The sequence below is a fragment of the Mesoplodon bidens genome (genome assembly GCF_964165515.1).
Source record: "Mesoplodon bidens genome assembly, chromosome: 8".
In the NCBI taxonomy this organism is placed as follows: domain Eukaryota; kingdom Metazoa; phylum Chordata; class Mammalia; order Artiodactyla; family Ziphiidae; genus Mesoplodon; species Mesoplodon bidens.
Window position 1 is genome coordinate 31,511,735 of NC_138165.1, and position 22,596 is coordinate 31,534,330.

Below are 22,596 nucleotides of genomic sequence, written 5' to 3' on the forward strand. Positions count from 1 at the left end.
TATACTCCATTTAGAGACCTACTTAGGAGCAACAGTCAGTATTTGTTACTATCTTACCTATAATCTATTTTCACTTTTTAGAGTTACATTCTCTATTCAAAACATCAACAACTCAGTATTTTAACTTTTACACGTAATCTTGATTATTTTTCCTCCTTTACGTAATGTGCTATGCAGAGTAATCTAGAGGGAAACAATAAAAGTCTTAAAGAACTTTTGAGGGTTGTTTTGTTTTCCTTGGAATTTTAAACAGAACAGAGTAAGTAGCTGACATTTTAAAATTGGCTTTATTACTTTAATGTTAGTTAAACTTTAGTACATACATAATTTTTTCTTCCCTAATTTTCTCTAGTGAGAAAAGTTTTCGTTCTACTGCTTTTCTCATATAGAATAATATTCTTCTTATGGAACAGAATAAGCACTGGCTCTGGATATTTTTTGTTGTTGTTGAAAAACCACCTCAAACATTCAATAATTTGAAAATGTTATGTATTTACATCTGGTTTTACGCTTAATATGTCTCTGTGCAGAGAAATTATCTTACCTTAATCTGCTTGGTTGGGGTTGTCTCTTTGTCAGAATAAAGGACCTTTTCCTGGGCAGACTTTTCAAATTGTTCTTTTAAAAACTTAGTTGAAACCTTTGGAATCTCTTCATCCTCAGGTGTATCTATGACTACAAACAGAAAACAACACCAGGGATATTATGTAACTAATAAACATGATGTTTGAGAAGACATAATAATGCTATGGAAAACTTCTCATAATGTAAGTTAAGTAAAAATGTTCAGGATATAAATGTATACATATGGCAGTATTTCATTACATAAGTTAGTATATGTCAAGAAATATAGGAGGAAAAATGGTGGTGATTATCTCTGGATGGAAAGTCATAAGTAATGAAAGTGCTGTTTATTTTAATTGTATGTATTTTCCAAATTTTCTACAAGCATGTTTTGCTGTTGTGCTCAAAAAGAATAATAAAAGTTATAAAACAAGAAAAGAACAGTAGAAGAACAGAAAAGGAAGATCTACTTCTTTAAGCAAAACTAAAATAAAACCAAATTCAGATATAGTCAAATAACGTTTGGGTCACAGTTGGCTTAAATCTACCCTTTTAGCACTTTGGGACAGCAAAACTTCTCATTCTGCTTTTATAGGCAAGACACCCTGTACCCATCTTATGCAAACTTGCACAGGTTTGCCTGTAGTCTAATCTCATATCTGTGGGTTGGAGAATTAGACTTAAACGTGCTTAACTTTGTTATTAAAAGTAACACAATCTAGATAACTTTTCTGTTCTCAGGGAGCTTGATAACATCAAGTTTTATTCTGGATCCCTGAGCAAAATGCAATTCAGAGGTGGCTGGCTTATCACCTTCTAGGCGTTTTGGATGAATACATCGTAAGGCTGAAGGGCAATGAACAATTTTAGAAGCTTATTGCATCTCGTACCACAGGCAGAACCTAATTATATATAGAAATACTACTCTGTCCCCTTTGGGATCATAAGTCATAGTTACTAAATTTTTTTAGTGGGAAGGTTTGTGATTTGGAAGTCCTCCATTCAAACACAGAAACATCAATAGGAAAAAGATATATTGGGGTGAAATAATACCAGATTCTTACCTGTTTCTTGAACATATTGATGGAGTGGAGAAGCTTGATTTATTTCCTCAGTGTGTTTTTCAAGATGAGAGACCTGTGTTTAAAGATAATTTTAAAAAAATAATTGTTTTTAAGAAGTCAATTATTTCAGTATTGCACACATATTCTTCATTGCACCGTGATTTTCATCCAAGACTTCAGCACACATTGATTACACTTTGGTCATTTATTTTAATGCATGGGTTCATGCTATAACAGAACAAATATGAATTGACACCTAAAGTGCACTTATATTTTTAGGGTGCCCATTTTATTTTTCAAAGAATACCAACCCCAAAGTATGGAAAGAGACACTGATGTGTATTGATATTAAATATATAAAAGGACAATAAAAGCAACTGTTTATAACAAGGTCAGAATTTCCACACAGTTCTGCAAACTGTGTGGAAAGTGTTGTTTTTCTAAATAGTTACCATTTCTGTTCCAAGCACATCAATTTTGTGTGCTTTGGAAGTTTCTTGTTCATTTCTTTCCATTTCCTGGCTGTGTCCTGCAATGTCGACCTGGCTGCCACGGATTACCTCCTGAAAATGAATGGATGAATGAATGAATGAATGAATGAATGGACAATGTCGTAAGAAAATTCTGAAAATTTTAACTTTTATTTTATTAATGCAATTTCAGTGACAGACGCTTCTGAAAAAAAACTGTTTCCTCAGTATATTGTTTACTTGGCTGTTGTAACAATTACCACAAAGTTAATATCTTACAGTTCTGTAGGTCAGAAGCCCTGAATGGGTCTTACTGAGTGTTGGCAGGTGTCAGAAGGCATGCATTCCTTTCTGTAGGCTCTAGGAGAGAATCCATTCTATTGCCTCTTGCAGTTCTAGAGACTGCCCACTTTCATTGGCTCATGGCCCCCATCCTCCATCAAGTTGAACTTTTTCTCACTCTGCCACCTCTCTGATTTTCTCTTGGGATCCCCGCTTTCACTTTTAAGGACCACTGTGATTACACTGGACTAATCCAGAGTATTCAGGATTATTTCCCTGTCAAAAGGTCAGCTACTTAACAGCTCTAATTTCATCTGCAACCTTAATTCTTCTTTGCCATGTAACTTAACATATTCACGAATTCTGAGGATTAAGACATAGATATCTTCAGGAGCCTTTATTCTGCCTACTACCCTTAGAAAGCAACAAATGTTAATGAGGCAACTCATACCCAATATGACAAAGATGAATCTCAAAAAGAAAATGAAAACCCTTGATGAAAAAGAAACTTATTTTGTTGTTTATAAGCCAGATTTTCATTCTACAGAAAGACATTCCCATCTTCAAGGTGGCCTTCTGGTTTGATGACACATCCAGAGTTCAATCGAAGAATATAACCATTAAATATAACCAATATAAATAGGCCATATTATGCTAGTGTGTCTCTATCTTCACACATGGCGCTACTTTTTATTTTGGTTAAGTTAGCACAGTGATCCTGGCTGAACTGGAGGGTTGAAACTCCTATTAATTTTGGTGATCCAGCCCTGCTGTTACTACAGAATGTGATCTGACACAAGTATATGATTGATTGATTGACTGATTGATATGGTGAAGCAGCTGGTATACTGCTAAAACTCTTTTTTTTTTAAATTTTTATTTATTTATTTATGGCTGTGTTGGCTCTTCGTTTCTGTGTGAGGGCTTTCTCTAGTTGCGGCAAGTGGGGGCCACTCCTCATCGCGGTGCGCGGGTCTCTCACTATCGCGGCCTCTCGTTGCAGAGCACAGGCTCCAGACGCGCAGGCTCAGTAATTGTGGCTCACGGGGCTAGTTGCTCCGCGGCATGTGGGATCTTCCCGGACCGGGGCACGAACCCATGTCCCCTGCATTGGCAGGCAGACTCTCAACCTCTGTGCCACCAGGGAAGCCCCTAAAAATCTTAACATCAAAAAATAAGGACATAGACATATGACTCTGCAAGAACACACCTATTTGAACACCTTTGAAGTTGGGATTTCACTTTACCCTTGATATCTACATGACTAACAAATACTGTTTTTGAGATGGGATTTAAAAATTTTTGTCTTAGTAGAGAATAGTCAAGTGAGCAAAGGGGTATTATTACTATTAATCAAATAGGAGCACTAACATTTTGTTTAAAAAAAATGGAGTTAAATAGTTCTAAGGGATCAAATTCTAAAGCTTTAACCAAGAATAAGTTTAAAGTTAACTCATGAGATCTTGACTTGTGATTTTCTTTTCTTGCTAGTGGACTTGTAGTGTCTGGCTTACCCCCAGGGGTATCTGGTATACAGGGTTAAATTTCTGATTAACCAAGTGGCAGTCAGACATTTGCTTAGAGATATACAGTATTATCTGATCTTATTACACTATCTAGGAAGGAGAATTAAGACAAAAAATTGATACCCTCCCAAAAGTCCTTCAGAGAATTGAAGCCAAAATGTAGGTTTGCACTTTAAAATGTAGATTACATTTCATTGGGTGTGTTAATTAACTAGATGGGAGGAATCCTTTCACAGTGTGTATGTCTATCAAATTATCGCTATGTACACTTTAAATATCTTATAATTTTTTCAATTATACCTCAATAAAGCTGGAAAAATATAAATTATATCTCATTAAATTAAAGGCCGATGTAATCTTTTCCCAAGCAGAATGGGTTTCTAGCCCTAGTTAATGATCCACATATATCAATAGATATTTATTAACATGCTTGACACATAGTTTATGCTAAGGAAAAGTTTACTTAATGAATGAATGAATAAAATAGCAAATTTCCATTAATAAATGAATTTCATTCAACCTTCTATTGGCCTGAGAATGTCCTAGAACCTGGGGTTAGAACAATGAACAAAATGTGTACTTTACTTTTTCAAGAGGGAGTATAGAAAATAAACAATTCATATTCTTTCCTTTAAGTTCAAAAAATCAAAATTCTATATAATAAAAAGTTTTGCATAATCAAGTTTTATTTAAGGGTATTAATAACATTAGGCTGGAGGGAACAATAACCATTATTGAAGACCACAGATAGAAAAAAATGCATGGGCACAAATAACAACTCTTTGCATAATAACTGTTTACAACTATGGCAAGTCTTTCCATCTATAGGAATATAATGGGGATATTCTATGGCTTTCTTATGACACACTGAGAAATAGGAAGTACTGATTAAACAGACAGTGAAAGAGCAAAGGACATGAGAACCTGACCAGTATCAAGATCCTTATTGAAGGGCACAATGATCATTACTATAGAATCACATCTCTGCCTAGAGGCTCAGATGACAAGCTGTGGCCCAGAGACAAGCTTATCTGACCCACTCAATGTTTTTAAAAGTTTTGAACTAATTAAAACTTACCAAAAAATCAAGATTTCTTCTTATGTTTGAAAATTTTGAAGATCTGGCAATATGCCATATTCCAACATGGCAGTGTCTTGCTGGAACAAAGTAGTGGCCACCTGTCTTACTTGGGGCATATACTTTTCAGTTGGTCACTTTTCCCATCACTCTCTAATGGAGTATTTAACACCAAGTTGACATTTTAAAAAAAACTTGCCTATCATCTTTAAATATATTTTCTTGTGGGAGATGACACAACATAAACAGTAGAAGGATACATAAATTTAGTTTAAAGTTATGTTTCTTCTTCAGCACTATGTGCTATTACTAAATACAGCTGTAATTACTACACTAGTTTGGTATGTCAGTGTCAATGCATCAATTTTACTGCCTCCTGTTTTCTGCAGTTTACATAACGTCTGTCTTAAAATATTCCAAGATTTTGTTTCCATCATTTACTGTGTTTCATATTATGCAACTAGTAGAGTTGGATTTTAAATCTGACTTTCATTCTTCCCAATTGCTGGTGTCTATAGAGTGAAGGGTTAGATAAAAGGATGGATCATCATAATGCTCAGGAAGAAGTCAAATTACACAAATAAAATGTAATAAAGAATTCCGGCCAGAATACCATATGCAAATTCACATGAAATTGGTACTTAAAAATTAAATTCAAATATAGATCGGGCTGCAAGAAGAAAAATGCAGTTTTGTTCACAGGTGGATTAACCAAAGTCAGGAATGGGGATAGTACTCACTCCCTCCTTTATATTAGATATGCTATAATCTTGGGTAAGTTACTAAATCACACTTAAGCTCTTTTTTTAAATCTCATTCATCCACGAAAAAAAACACAGATGATATACGTGGTCTAATTTTGGAATCTAAAGGAGAAAATGTGGCATGATCATAAAATGTTATAATATTTGCATAGCTCACGCCAATCTGATATCAGCTCATAGATTAGTCAAGTATATTACAAAAGTCTCTCATGGATGTACATTTCTCCTATGGAGATTTCTCCAGCACAGGAAAGAGTTCACACTCTGCCTACCCAACTTGCCACTGTTATTATCATTACAGGAAAACACATTGTACATTTCCACTGATAAAAATGCAAACTCATGCTAGCATAATGAGTAAGGAAAGAAAAGGACAGACTTTTTATGGTGACTCACTATTATTGTGACTCTTAGAAGTATACCCAGTAGAAAAAAGTGTGATGAAAGACTGGCAGAAGAGTAGATGATTACTGCCTCACTGGAGTGGAAAAAACAGCTCATGTTCAATACCAGTAATTCAGCAATTTTACCCATCACTAACCTCATTCTTAATAAAACTAGGAAGGGTTATGATGTATTAATGTTATATGCATCGTTGTCAAACAGACAGAAACAATACCAAAAATGTGCTATTTATGTTAGCAAAAATGTCAGTTGATTCAAGGTTTGAAAGAATAATCAGTTCTTTCTTTTAAGTGATGAGCATAAAAATTTGTGGTTGATATATTGTGTTTGTCTAGATTTTGATATGTTTGAATTCAAACATGTTTTCTTTTTGCCCTGAATTTTCTCTTTATATTTTAAAAATTTACTTTAAAACTTTACAGTATAAAATTTGACGTCCCTAGCATTGGAGCTTCAGGTTAGGGCTTTTCCTCATTCACTATACACTTCTGAGTCTTGGCTCAAAAATTATTTTCTATTTGAAACCTTTCCTGACTTTTCTATACAGAGTTCCCTATTATTGCTTCTTTTATTGTATTCCTTCTTTTATTGTATTGGTCACTGTTCCCATCACTCTCTAATAGAGTATTTAACACCAAGTTGACATTTTTTTAAAAACCTGCCTATCATCTTTAAATATATTTTCTTGTGGGAGATGACACAACATAAACAGTAGAAGGATACATAAATTTAGTTTAAAGTTATAAGTTTCTACTTCAGCACTATGTGCTATTACTAAATACAGCTGTAATTGTTACACTAGTGTGGTACGTCAGTGTCAATGCATCAATTTTACTGCCCCCTGTTTTCTGCAGTTTACTCTATTATCTACCTATCCATTTCACATTCATTATTTGATAATATGACCCTTTCCTTTAACTGAATTCATGCATCCTCAAATCCCAATGTTTAGCTTCCTGGTAGAGAGTAGATGCCCCCCAAAATATCAAGGAGTGAATAGTAATATTATGAGCAAATAGTCAATAGTAATATCATGAGCAAATAGTCACTTTTTTCCCAGGAGTGTGAAAATTTTATAATTTAAAAATTAAAATTCTATTTTTCCCCACATAATCCTATGATTTTATTTTTTGGTATTTTGGCTGACAATTTTGACACTGAATATTTTATGATTGGTAGGTGGAGTTACTGAAGCTGATGCATATAACAATAACATGTCAATCACTGACAAAGTATATGAAGAATTCTCTTGATAACATTGCAAGTGATCAGAACATTTATGGAAGAATATGGGCAGTGCTGTGATGCTGTGAAGAGCAGCTGACATCATTAGAGGGAGGAGAAGCCTGTACCAAGAAACCAAAAAATACACGAAGGTAACAAACACGTACAAAAAGGTAACAAACACGTACAAAAAGGTAAAGAACATTGAAAAATAGGAAAATTTATTTTCAGGTGGTCTTTTTATAGAAAGATCATCATGGTGCTAAAAAAAACTAGTCTGTATGTTCTTTTTTTAGTGAATTGTTATTATTCACTGAGTTAGTGAATCTGATGTATTGCCAAGAAATAGCAGTAGAAATGTGTTGAGCAGAATTACTATGACAGCAAAAACTTAAGTTGAGGTATTTATGATGACAGTAAAAGACAATAATTTATCCTTATTTTTAATATCAAGGGAAAAGAAGAATCAAGGCAAATGTAAGTCGTGATTCCTCATATAACTCAATATATTTGGAAGTGAAGACTACAATTTTACTTGGTTCAGTAGTAATGCTGCCTGAAGCTATGAGTGTGTCCTAGTTGGACTGTTGGATCCTAAGAGACTGATGATGCAAAACATTCAGAAAAAAAATTAAGATAGTAACTTTTTCCTTTGAAATCACTGCATCGCTAAATGTGAGTGATCGTATATAGCTTCACTTATACATTTATTTATTCAACCAATAGCTACTGAGCACCAACTATCTCTATAGCATTTTGCTAGGCATTGTCAGTACTGTTTTAGTAAAAGTTTTACCTACCAACCTATCTACATATCAATCATCTGTCTATTCATCTATCTCTGTATCTGTGCAATATATAAAAATATGTACAGGATTTCCAGTGGTCCAGTGGTTAAGACTCTGCGCTCCCAATGCCTGGGTTAGATCCCTGGTCAGGGAACTAGATCCCGCATGCTGCAACTAAGAGCCTGCATTCCACAGCTAAAAAGATCCTACACGCTGCAACAAAGACCTGATGCAGCCAAATAAATAAATTAATTATTTTTTTAAATGTACATACATATCTAATGGAATAAAAATGGCTCACTTAGCTTGAAATTCTCTTGAGACAAGATTTGTAATATATACACATGCATGAATTATGCAGGTTTGTTGTATAAATCTCTGAGAGAAGCACTATCATTCAACTAATTTCAGCTCTTTCTGGGCTCAAAACAATTATGCTTTGGTCATATTTAGCTATAAAGAGCAAAACTTATAATTTTTTAATAAAAATACTTAATTTGAAAGTAGGAATATTTGACTTCAAAGAGGGAGGTTTATGAATAAGTAAAGCCAGTTTTCACTACTAGAACTTTGTCCTCTACTTTCCCCGAAGTATTATTTATAGAGCCATATCCCAGCATCCAAAAATGCTGAAGATTCATTAAAAGAACATGTAAAAGATGTACTCTCAACTGGGCCATCAAACATATTAGTAATATAAACAACAATACTTACTTGACAAACTAAAAAGAACAGGATACATAAAAACATTCAATTTTCAGTAAAGGAAACCTTCTAGAAGTTTTATGTAGATGTATGTTTTATATACACACACATACATGTATACAAGATTTCAATGTAACGTAGACATAAGGCATCTTAAAACAAAAAAGGCACTTGGATATAAATAAACATAAAAGTACAATAAAAAAGGCTAAAACTTAGTCTCAAGGAGCAGTGAAATTACCAAAAAAAAGCTTGCAAAAAGAATGAAAAAATTTTAAAGAAAAAGAAAACCAAGGGTAACATATATGTTTCATTAATTAATGCAAACCAAAAGAGAGAATTCTACCTTTTTATTATTACCCCTCTTCACCAATATCCAATTGATTTATAAGCTCTTCCAGGGGTCCGGAGGAAGATGATGGAAGAGTAAGACGCGGAGATCACCTTCCTCCCCACAGATACATCAGAAATTCATCTAAACGTGGAACAACTCCTACAGAACACCTACTGAACGCTGACAGAAGACCTCAGACCCCCCAAAAGCCAAGAAACTCCCCACATAGCTGGGTAGATGAAAAGCTCTTGGTGCTGCAGCCAGGAGTCAGTGCTGTGCCTCTGAAGTGGGAGAGCCAACTTCAGGACACAGGTCCACAAGAGACCTCCCAACTCCACATAATATCAAGCGGTGAAAAGCTCCCAGAGGTCTCCATCTCAACACCAGCACCCAGCTTCAGTCAACGACCAGCAAGCTACAGTGCTGGTCACCCTATGCCAAGCAACTAGCAAGACAGGAACACAACCCCACCCATTAGCAGAGAGGCTGCCTAAAAACATAATAAGGCCACAGGCACCCCAAAACACACCACCAGACGTGGACCTGTCCACCACAAAGACAAGATCGAGCCTCAACCACCAGAACACAGGCACTAGTCCCCCCCACCAGGAAGACTACACAACCTACTGAAACAACCTTAGCCTCTGGGGACAGACACCAAAAACAACGGGAACTACGAATCTGCAGCCTGTAAAAAGGAGACCCCCAAACACAGTAACATAAGCAAAATGAGAAGACAGAAAAACACACAGCAGGTGAAGGAGCAAGATAAAAACCCACCAGACCTAACAAATGAAGAGGTAATAGGCAGTCTACCTGAAAAAGAATTCAGAATAATGATAGTAAAGCTGATCCAAGATTCTATTTCCAAGATCCAAAATCTTGGAAATAGAATAGACAAAATGCAAGAAACAGTTAACAAGGATCTAGAAGAACTAAAGATGAATCAGGCATCGATTAAAAACACAATAAATGAAATGCAAAATACTCTAGATGGGATCAATAGCAGAATAACTGAGGCAGAAGAACGGATAAGTGAGGTGGAAGATAAAATAGTGGAAATAACTGCTGCAGAGCAAAATAAAGAAAAAAGAATGAAAAGAACAGAGGACAGTCTCAGAGACCTCTGAGACAACATTAAACGCACCAACATTCGAATTATAGGGGTTCCAGAAGAAGAAGAGAAAAAGAAAGGGACTGAGAAAATATTTGAAGAGATTATAGTTGAAAACTTCCCTAATATGGGAAAGGAAATAGTTAATCAAGTCCAGGAGGCACAGAGAGTCCCATACAGAAAAAATCTAAGGAGAAATACGCCAAGACACATATTAATCAAACTGTCAAAAATTAAACACAAAGAAATCATATTAAAAGCAGCAAGGCAAAAACAACAAATAACACACAAGGGAATCCCCATCAGGTTAACAGCTGATCTCTCAGCAGAAACTCTACAAGCCAGAAGGGAGTGGCAGGACATAATTAAAGTGATGAAGGAGAGAAACCTGCAACCAAGATTACTCTACCCAGCAAGGATCTCATTCAGATTTGATGGAAAAATTAAAACCTTTACAGACAAGCAAAAGCTGAGAGAGTTCAGCACCACCAAAACAGCTTTACAACAAATGCTAAAGGAACTTCTCTAGGCAAGAAACACAACAGAAGGAAAAGACCTACAATAACGAACCCAAAACAATTAAGGAAATGGGAATAGGAACATACATATCAATAATTACCTTAAATGTAAATGGACTAAATGCTCCCACCAAAAGACACAGATTGGCTGAATGGATACAAAAACAAGACCCATATATATGCTGTCTACAAGAGACACTCTTCAGACCTAGAGACATATACAGATTGAAAGTAAGGGAATGGAAAAAGATATTCCATGCAAATGGAAATCAAAAGAAAGCTGGAGTAGCAATTCTTATATCAGACAAAATAGACTTTAAAATAAAGACTATTAGAAGAGACAAAGAAGGACACTACATAACGATCAAGGGATCGATCCAAGAAGATATAAGAATTGTAAATATTTATGCACCCAACATAGGAGCACCTCAATACATAAGGCAAATACTAAGAGCCATAAAAGGGGAAATCGACAGTAACACACTCATAGCAGGGGACTTCAACACCCCACTTTCACCAATGGACAGATCATCCAAAATGAAAATAAATAAGGAAACACAAGCTTTAAATGATACATTAAACAAGATGGACTTAATTGATATTTATAGGACATTCCATCCAAAAACAACAGAATACACATTTTTTTCAAGTGCTCATGGAACATTCTCCAGGATAGATCATATCTTGGGTCACAAATCAAGCCTTGGTAAATTTAAGAAAATTGAAATTGTATCAAGTATCTTTTCTGACCACAATGCTATGAGACTAGACATCAATTACAGGAAAAGATCTGTAAAAAATACAAACACATGGAGGCTAAACAATACACTACTCAATAACGAAGTGAGCACTGAAGAAATCAAAGAGGAAATTAAAAAATACCTAGAAACAAATGACAATGAGACACGACGACCCAAAACCTATGGGACGCAGCAAAAGCAGTTCTAAGGGGGAAGTTTATAGCAATACAATCCCACCTTAAGAAACAGGAAACATCTCGAGTAAACAACCTGACCCTGCACCTAAAGCAATTAGAGAAAGAAGAACAAATAAACCCCCAAAGTTAGCAGAAGGAAAGAAATCATAAAGATCAGATCAAAAATAAATGAAAAAGAAATGAAGGGAACAATAGTAAAGATCAATAAAACTAAAAGCTGGTTCTTTGAGAAGATAAACAAAATTGATAAAACATTAGCCAGACTCATCAAGAAAAAAAGGGAGAAGACTCAAATCAATAGAATTAGAAATGAAAAAGGAGAAGTAACAACTGACATTGCAGAAATACAAAAGATCATGAGAGATTACTACAAGCAACTCTATGCCAATAAAATGGACAACCTGGAAGAAATGGACAAATTCTTAGAAATGCACAACCTGCCAAGACTGAATCAGGGAGAAATAGAAAATATGAATAGACCAATCACAAGCACTGAAATTGAAACTGTGATTAAAAATCTTCCAACAAACAAAAGCCCAGGACCAGATGGCTTCACAGGCGAATTCTATCAAACATTTAGAGAAGAGCTAACACCCATCCTTCTCAAACTCTTCCAAACAATTTCAGTGGAAGGAACACTCCCAAACTCATTCTATGAGGCCACCATCACCTTGATACCAAAAGCAGGCAAGGATGTCACAAAGAAAGAAAACTACAGGCCAATATCACTGATGAACATAGATGCAAAAATCCTCAACAAAATACTAGCAAACAGAATCCAACAGCACATTAAAAGGATCATACACCATGATCAAGTGGGGTTTATTCCAGGAATGCAAGGATTCTTCAATATACGCAAATCAATCAATATGATACACCATATTAACAAATTGAAGGAGAAAAACCATATGATCTTCTCAATAGATGCAGAGAAAGCTTTCGACAAAATTCAACACCCATTTATGATAAAAACCCTGCAGAAAGTAGGCATAGAGGGAACTTTCCTCAACATAATAAAGGCCATATATGACAAACCCACAGCCAACATCGTCCTCAATGGTGAAAAACTGAAACCATTTCCACTAAGATCAGGAACAAGACAAAGCTGCCCACTCTCACCACTCTTATTCAACTTAGTTTTGGAAGTTTTAGCCACAGCAATCAGAGAAGAAAAGGAAATAAAAGGAATCCAAATTGGAAAAGAAGAAGTAAAGCTGTCACTGTTTGCAGATGACATGATACTATACATAGAGAATCCTAAAGATGCTACCAAAAAATTACTAGAGCTAATCAATGAATTTGGTAAAGTAGCAGGATACAAAATTAATGCACAGAAATCTCTGGCATTCCTGTACACTAATGATGAAAAATCTGAAAATGAAATCAAGAAAACACTCCCATTTACCATTGCAACAAAAAGAATAAAATATCTAGGAATAAACCTACCTAAGGAGACAAAAGACCTGTATGCAGAAAATTATAAGACACTGATGAAAGAAATTAAAGATGATACAAACAGATGGAGAGATATACCATGCTCCTGGATTGGAAGAGTCAATATTGTGAAAATGACTCTACTACCCAAAGCAATCTACAGATTCAATGCAATCCCTATCAAACTACCACTGGCATTTTTCACAGAACTAGAACCAAAAATTTCAAAATTTGTTTGGAGAAACAAAAGACCCCGAATAGCCAAAGCAATCTTGAGAACGAAACACGGAGCTGGAGGAATCAGGCTCCCTGACTTCAGACTATACTACAAAGCTACAGTAATCAAGACAGTGTGGTACTGGCACAAAAACAGAAAGATAGATCAATGGAACAGGATAGAAAGCCCAGAGATAAACCCACGCACATATGGTCAACTTATCTTTGATAAAGGAGGCAGGAATGTACAGTGGAGAAAGGACAGCCTCTTCAATAAGTGGTGCTGGGAAAACTGGACAGGGACATGTAAAAGGATGAGATTAGATCATTCCCTAACACCATACACAAAAATAAGCTCAAAATGGATTAAAGACCTAAATGTAAGGCCAGAAACTATCAAACTCTTAGAGGAAAACATAGGCAGAACACTCTATGACATAAATCACAGCAAGATCCTTTTGGACCCACCTCCTAGAGAAATGGAGATAAAAACAAAGATAAACAAATGGGACCTAATGAAACTTCAAAGCTTTTGCACAGCAAAGGAAACCATAAACAAGACCAAAAGACAACCCTCAGAATGGGAGAAAATATTTGCAAATGAAGCAACTGACAAAGGATTAATCTCCAAAATTTATAAACAGCTCATGCAGCTCAATAGCAAAAACACAAACAACCCAATCTAAAAATGGGCAGAAGACTTAAATAGGCATTTCTCCAAAGAAGATATACAGACTGCCAACAAACACATGAAAGAATGCTCAACATCATTAATCATTAGAGAAATGCAAATCAAAACTACAATGAGATATCATCTCACACCAGTCAGAATGGCCATCATCAAAAAATCTAGAAACAATAAATGCTGGAGAGGGTGTGGAGAAAAGGGAACACTCTTGCACTGCTGGTGGGAATGTGAATTGGTACAGCCACTATGGAGAACAGTATGGAGGTTCCTTAAAAAACTAAAAATAGAACTACCATATGATCCAGCAATCCCAGTACTAGGCATATACCCTGAGAAAACCATAATTCAAAAAGAGACATGTACCAAAATATTCATTGCAGCTCTATTCACAATAGCCCAGAGCTGGAAACAACCTAAGTGTCCATCATCGGATGAATGGATAAAGAAGATGTGGCACATATATACAATGGAATATTACTCAGCCATAAAAAGAAACGAAACTGAGCTATTTGTAATGAGGTGGATAGACCTAGAGACTGTCATACAGAGTGAAGTAAGTCAGAAAGAGAAAGACAAATACCGTATGCTAACACATATATATGGAATTTAAGAAAAAAAAATGTCATGAAGAACCTAGGGGTAAAACAGGAATAAAGACAAAGACCTACTTGAGAATGGACTTGAGGATATGGGGAGGGGGAAGGGTAAGCTGTGACAAAGCGAGAGAGAGGCATGGACATATATACAGTACCAAACGTAAGTTAGATAGATAGTGGGAAGCAGTCGCAGAGCATAGGGAGATCAGTTCGGTGCTTTGTGACCGCCTGGAGGGGTGGGATAGGGAGGGTGGGAGGGAGGGAGACGCAAGAGGGAAGGGATGTGTGAACAGATATACATGTATGACTGATTCACTTTTTTATAAAGAAGAAACTAATAAATAAAATATAAAAAAAAGCTCTTCCAATTCTATCTTTAATTATCTTTTGAGTCAATGCCTTCTTTACCCTAGAACTTCTGACCCATTTAAGTCGTCATGTATTTAATCTGCTATTTCAGTAGTCTCCTAACTTATCTTCTTCAGTCTAACCTCGACACCATTTATATCAATACTATACAGCTAGTAAAAATGTTTCTTAAATGCATATCTATTCATCTTACTCCCCTGTTTGTTTCTTCAATGGTTTTTGATTGCCTTAGAATAAAGTAAAAGTTCTTTATTATAGCATATACGTTTTTCTCTTATCCAGCCTTTGGCTACATCTCCAGGTTCATGACTCAATTGTGCCTTACTATATTCACAAATATACTATTTTACCTTTTGCATAAGTTGTTCCTTTCACCTAGAATGTAATTCTGTATTTATAAAAAATTATTTTAAGTCTCAGCTGAAGCAGCCTCCACCCTCAGATTCCCCTCCTTGACCATCCTTCATCCAGAGTAAAGTTTATCACAACCTCCTTGTGTCCCAACAAACCTCATTTATATTTTCCATGATAGAATCTACCATACTGCACTTGTAATTATTTGTTATATGTGTTTCTCTCTGATAGAGTGAGCTTCTTGAGGGCAAAATAATATCATACTCATCATTGAATCTTTTGTGCTTGACATATGGTGAGTACTTAATGACTATCAGCTGAATAAAAAAAAAATAAGGCACAGACTCTGGAGTCAGCCTTCCTGAGTTAGGACCACATTTGCTCACTTTCTTGGGCAAGTTACTTAGATCTTCCATGAGTTCATATCTTGTCAAAAAAAAAGTAGGGGGTGGGCAGCTAAAAATAATGCCTATCTCAGAAGGTTATTGTGAGGAGAAAGTCAGTTAACACATGTGAAAACCTGGCTCCTAAGTGCTACATTAGTATTTGCTATCTTTGCTTAACATATTCATTGCACACTTACTCTGCATCAGCTATTTTCCTAGTAACTTGGGATACATAGTAAGAAGGCAAAAAAAAAAAAAAGACTGAAGGAAAGTAGATTGTCTGTGGTTATGTCAATAAATTTTGCCATGAATTTTTTCATTGTAGAATTAAGCCCAGAAACGAAAGAAAAAACAAATTTCAATATGTACATTTTTTTCAACCAGAGAAGCAGTGGATTTGAGGGATTTTTCAAAGAGAAGCAAAAAGGTGCCTAGGCATATTATAACTCTTCTAAGTCATTCTGGCCCATAAGATATGGACATTTCTATAGAGGCATGGCCAGAGAGTGGCCTTCTGATCACCTATCCAGTTTTTCTCTGGTTCATTGTTCATGAACTGGTACCCAGTGGAGAGTCAGTTCACAGTGATTTAATCTACTATTATACAATTCTTCTCACACTTGACTCTTTCCTAAAAGGTCCTGTTGTGTGCCTCTCACCTAGACGATAAAATAAGAATGTTAAGATTTGTAATTTATATATTGTTTTATCAGTCACAGCTCCCAGTGTCAAGCATCAGAGTCTAACTGATTTAAAAAGGACAGGTACTTTGTTAAAGAGACATTTCATAGTAGAAGTGTATTTCACAGAATCTCCAGGAATAAGACTCCAGAAATATACTTATTCTCACAGAATAAGACTTGAAGGTTTTGTAGCCAGGAACAGTGCTGAAAAATGCTGCAGAACCTTCTGGAGAAGGCACCATTGCTGCTGACATTGGACACACTCATTGCCAAAGCCACTGATACCATATAACAGATATTGCTTCTAGAATGGCTCTTTCTTGAAAATTGATGTAGCTAATCTCCGCCACCAGCCATCACCAAAACTGATTCTGCATAGTCCCTGATTCTCATGCCATTTCATTACTTCTTTATGCAAAGACTGAGTTGGAGGTGTCTGATTGGTGCAGTCTAGTTCACAAGCTTGGGTCCTAGATACCAGGGAGGGCCAGGAGAGTGAGTGTATGGTATTTGCAGCTTCTTCTAGTGGAGGCTGGTTTTGCCTCATGGGGTGGTGGAGCCCCCAAGTACAGGAGGTTCAGATGTCCAAAAGAATGAAAAGTGCACATTACCTCTCCTAAGAAAGTATTATTTGCCAACACGGAGGTCTTATTAACCAAACAGAAACCAGTTAAAAACACAAGAAAAGGAATGCCACTCATTTTTGACAACAGATAACATAGTAGAAAATGCTACTCATGTCCCATGATGAAATTGATTTGGGCTTATTTCTTGGCGATATATGTTCCATGTGACATTACAACTTCCTTTAGGAAGACCAAGACAGTACAATTTGCCTGCTAATAGGATCATGAAGAGTTCCTGTTATACAAACCTGCCTCCTTCTTTCACTGTCCCTCTGAGCCTTTATGGTCATCAGTCTTGCTCACTGGGAGGAATACATTTTAAATCCTTATATAAAATCCAAGAGGAAGGAAAATGCACCATAAAACAGATTTGGCTCTGATGTAAGCATTCCGAGATAATCCATGCAAACAAAGCATTTCAGGATAATTATTAATTATGACTACAAATTAATTACTCTGATCATTTGGGTTTTCTTCATAATAATGAGGAAAAATCAGGAAAAATAAAAGGGTAATTAGTTGCAATTTCACTGGTGAATGTATCTACTAGTACAATGGGGAATGGAAAGAGATTGAAGTAGAGACAGGAATGTTGGGTTATGGGCTGGAGTTAGTCATCAATTCAAGTGAGAAATCAGGTAAGTAAATCACAGCTAATTTCAGTCTCACTTAGAATCCTCATTTGTAATCTGCTGGGGTAGACAGTAGGGAAGCATTGAAGGAGATAGATAGAAGGAGCTACCACTGATTGAGTGCTGTTATGTATCAGGAAATATACAAGGCCCTTCACACTTTATAACATCTAATTTCTTTTTTTAAATCTTTTTTTTTTTTTTTTTTTTTGCGGTACGCGGGCCTCTCACTGTTGTGGCCTCTCCCATTGCGGAGCACAGGCTCCGGACGCGCAGGCTCAGCAGCCATGGCTCACGGGCCCAGCCTCTCCGCCGCACGTGGGATTCTCCCGGACCGGGGCACGAACCCGTGTCCCCTGCATCGGCAGGCAGACTCTCAACCACTGCGCCACCAGGGAAGCCCCTAACATCTAATTTCTTAAGAATTTTCCCATTTTTAAATTCTACATGTTGATTACCCATGGACTTAACCAGTAAAAGGAGTTGAAGGGAAAATGCTGTGCAAGATTTGAAAATTCCAAACATACACCATGAATATAGAGATTAACAAGAATTCAGTCAACCAGTTGTTTTAAGTCAATGCTTTTAACACCTTAAAGCAATACGTGATGTGCTCAACGTGCACTTGTGATGTACCTAAAGTGCATTTAAAGTAGGGACAAGAAAGGAGAGTTATTCTCAACTAGCTAAGTATGCTGAAGAACTGCACTGAAATGCCTTCAAAGAATCTAAAAATTAATAATCATGTGCTGTAATTTTTATTGTATATTAATTTTTTTGAAAAAAATCACTGAGTCTTTTACCCTAATATGCTTTTCACCAGTATATCAGGTAACCACACAATTTTATTTCTTTTAGGGTTGTTGATTCAGTGAACCATCTTTTCTATCAGTATAATATTGGTCATCAAGTGCAAAGGTTTCAAGAAATATAAAAATCAATGTCAGAGGTTAGAAGGATCTCAGAATGGAAACCAGGTTCTTAGAAAAAAGGATAAAGAATGATTTGCTTTAAGTAGATGCTTAAATAGTTTCATTTTGCCTAAAAATATACATCTACAGCTTATAAAAATTGAGCCATTTAACTCCTATAGATTTATAGAAACAAATCAGATGAAATGAAATTTAAGGACATACCCTTTGATCTGTACTGGATTTTCTCCCAGTTACACTTATCAGTTCCAGGGTACTGTAAAGGATAGGGCACCCACCCACTTGCTGAAGACTCATGACTGAAGATCAAGTTGTTTCTATAAGGATGCATCAGAGTGGATGAGATTCAAACAGGCTTTGCTAAGGAGTGATTTTCTTTAAAACTTATTTCAAGTATAGTGGTCTATGAAACAGTAAAATATAAATACTTGATCATGTATCTCAAAATTATAAGAAGAGAAATAATACTGAGCATAGGTGCCAAACACAGAGCCTATGATTATTATATTTAAGTAATTTAACCTGTATTTTGTGTGACATGATATTGTCTGTCTCACCACTATTTTTACAGGAGGAAATCAACATATTTGCATCTGATTCTGATATAGAAAAAGTAGCTCTGTATGTAAGTATCTATAATTCTCTCATCAGTATTTTTTTTCACACTCCCTCCTCCCCACAAATGATTGCTTTTCTTTCTCTATTTTCTGTACCCAGACTTGATGGTACACTTTCTCATTATCATAATCCCCTCTCTACTAATGAAAGTCCTGGAAAAAATAAAGACAGGAAAGAAAAGGAACTGAGGAAAAAAAGGAAAACTTTTTCTGATCCTCTAAAAGAAAAACAAAACACAGAAACTATGATTGGGGAGAATTTGTTGATATTTTTAGAATAATGATACTAAATGCTTCTGATAAAAGGCTCACAAACTGAACCCCAGCCTAAAGTACTGACTTCATCGAAGCACCCTAAACCTCCCCAAACAGTTCTATACACTGTGCAATATGATGAATTGCAGGATCTAAGGGAGGAATTTCAAATGCCATAGCAGGATGATGTCTCTAGAAGACCCTGGTATTTATCCAAGGATAAGGAAGATGAATTGAGCACTTGGCTCCCCCTATTGGTGTCCATCTAGTGGCTGGTATATGATGTGCCCTGTCCTCCTGATGGGGTTAGAAATGAAGTAGTCTCCTAAAAAGCTGTTTCTTGGACCATGCTGGGTAGATCACTCAGGATAGATAGGGATAAAGAACAAGGACAAGAAAAGGCTGTTAGAAGGAGATGTAATCTTACTCTGGGTTCTGTGATGTTGAGATTTGCAAAGAAGCTGGAAAAAATGAAGAATTTCTTAAACATATCTCTGTAAGGGCATGGTGCTAAGGACAGGCCTTATGTTCTTGTGTTTGCTCAGGCCTTGTGTTCTTCCAGTTTTTTTTAGCATGATAATTTTTTTAGCATGACAATTCATTTGTAATTATGCAAACTAATAAATATACGAACAACCAAAAGAATAGACAAGGTTGACTCAATCCAATCATTTTCAGAGATCCATGAAGACAGGTTTATTCTGAGAAATATCAGACCCAGAAGCAGCAGAAAGAGCTAATAATATCCTCTTATGTCAAGTGCTTACAGAAAACACCTGTTTTATGAAAGTAATCATGTGGAAAAAACATTTTGCAGATTTTACTAAGTTCTGCAAACAAAATGATTGTGTAATGTTAAGGGTTTCTTTTGTTGTTATAATTTTCCTTGCTCCTCACAAACTAGCAAAATCTCAGAACTTAAAATTCTATATCTTGCCATTCTATTATAAAATTGAAAAAGAAAGTAAATTTAATTAGTATATTATAAGTTATTGTCTATATACTTGAGAATTCTATTAAGCGTAATTATACAAAGAGCACAGTTATAATTCTAAACTAATAGGAGACCAGATTGAAGAAGGGGCTATACAAATGTATTTTTTTTTCTATTCCAACTTTCCCTAAATATCCACTCCCTCCTATAAAAGAAGACATAAAATTTGATTATGTCAAAACATCTGTGTTTTACATCTTTATCAACATCAAAAACCTTTTCAGATCACCTGCTGAACCTCTAAGAACATGAAACTCTATGCTCTCACTTTGTGACTTTGAGGAAAGGGTCTAGGTGACACTCTCAATAACCATAGGCCCTGTGATAAGAACAATACCACTCCTTTTCTCCTAAAGCAATCCCAATTCCTTTCACTTTAAAGGAGTGAAGGGTATATCTGTATGTATACTTGTCTTCTGTAAATGAAACTGAAAATGGATTCTATAAGAACAAATCGGTTTCAGAAACAGAAAACTCACAGTACCATTAAGAGAAAGAGAAACTTTGATAGTAATACTCCAATAATTGGGATAAATGTTACTACTACAAATTTTATTTTGGAGAATAAGATGAATCATAGAAAAGCAACAAATTCAAGGTTTTTTGAAAGCATTGAATCTTACAACTCAGTTTTACTTATGAGTGTTTGTACCATTCACTGAGGCCCTGACTGTCTGAGAAACTGTGCTGGGGGCCCCCCTTCCTCTGGTAATGTTTCTAAACCCCTCCAAGCCACCAGGCAGATTCGTTTGTTTGTTCATTTTCAGCACAGTAAAGGAACCCAGGCAGAATGCACACATTGGATGGACTATACTGTTTCATCAAGAAGATAGAGTTTCCACACAAGACCCAGGCAAATGCTTTGCGGGTGTCTTCACAGTGTGGGGTTGGAATGTGTTTCCCTTTATAATGCTGCACTGGAATGGCCTGCAGTGCTGTCTCAGGGGAGGGAGGTGTGAATCCCTCTGTGCACTAGCATCTACCAACAGATTCTGCAATAGAAGCTGAAATTGGAAGTTGCAAAGGAACCATGACTGAGACTTTATGGTCACACCTCAGTAGACAGTTAGCAATTACCATCAACTTCATTTGGGGACAGCAGAAGTTGAGAGTCATATTGTGTGGCTCTAAAGTAATGTGATTAATGCCAGTAGATCACATAAGATAGTCTTATAGTGCTTTATGGGCACACCTTGTAACCCAGGGGGAGTCCACATATTAGTTTAGCTGTGTAAGGAACCAAATGTCTATGAGCATGTTACTATATGATTTAATAAGGTTTATCACTTTATAATCGTCTATGTCTTTCAGAAATTAATATTATTTTTATAGAAATATCAAAGGGACAAACTCAAGAGACATTAGGTATCCAGATTGTATAATCCTATGAAATTAAAGTTTTTAATGAAAGATGGCAATATTAACGAGTTAAATCTCAGTTTTAATTAATTATTGGCATATCAGTGTAGCTTAAGCTAATAAATTCATTATTTTTAGTTTATTTTTATTTTAATTGGTTTATTTAAAATGCTTTGATATGTATTTCTTTAGTTCACTTATATCACTCCATTATCTAGTTTTTAAAAAATATTTGAATATATCTTTGTATATATGCAAAAAAAATCCTCACTATTTTAATACAGTCTGCAATTAACACGGGAGTTAACTGGGCTTGGAGGTACCAGTAAATTGGTCGTTTGGCTGATTGGCATTTATTATATTCACCATGATTTTTTTAAGCCCTTGATTTCTCTACTCTCAGCAGCCCCTGTTCTATTCTTTGCAGTAGGCACCTCAAGAAAAATCTCAATAGAAAAAGAAGGGCCTTGGTATCAGAGTGAAGAAAGAGGTGGGCAGTGGAGAAGCCTCAGATGAGAAACTAAGAGGGGAGTGGTCATCTCTGGGATAACAAATCCTGGCTCAAGTTTGAACTGCCATGCTCATTGCTGCACATTAGAATCCTCTGGAGGGCTATAAAATTCCCTGATCCCTGACCACATGCCAGGACAATTAAACCAGAATTACCTGGGCTGCCTGAGGA

General features: G+C 35.9%; 1 protein-coding gene across 2 annotated transcripts in view; it reads right to left on the reverse strand.

Moving 5' to 3' along the window:
* The window catches only part of XIRP2 (xin actin binding repeat containing 2), a gene marked incomplete at both ends in the record, with an annotated part of 304,793 nt that overhangs the window by 17,965 nt on the left and 264,232 nt on the right, over nucleotides 1-22,596 (reverse strand). For both annotated transcript variants that reach the window (XM_081242071.1, XM_081242070.1), the window contains 3 exons: nucleotides 545-675; nucleotides 1,629-1,701; nucleotides 2,081-2,191. In XM_081242071.1, coding sequence (XP_081098197.1) covers nucleotides 545-675; nucleotides 1,629-1,701; nucleotides 2,081-2,191 — 315 coding nt within the window. The remainder of the gene's footprint in view (nucleotides 1-544; nucleotides 676-1,628; nucleotides 1,702-2,080; nucleotides 2,192-22,596) is intronic.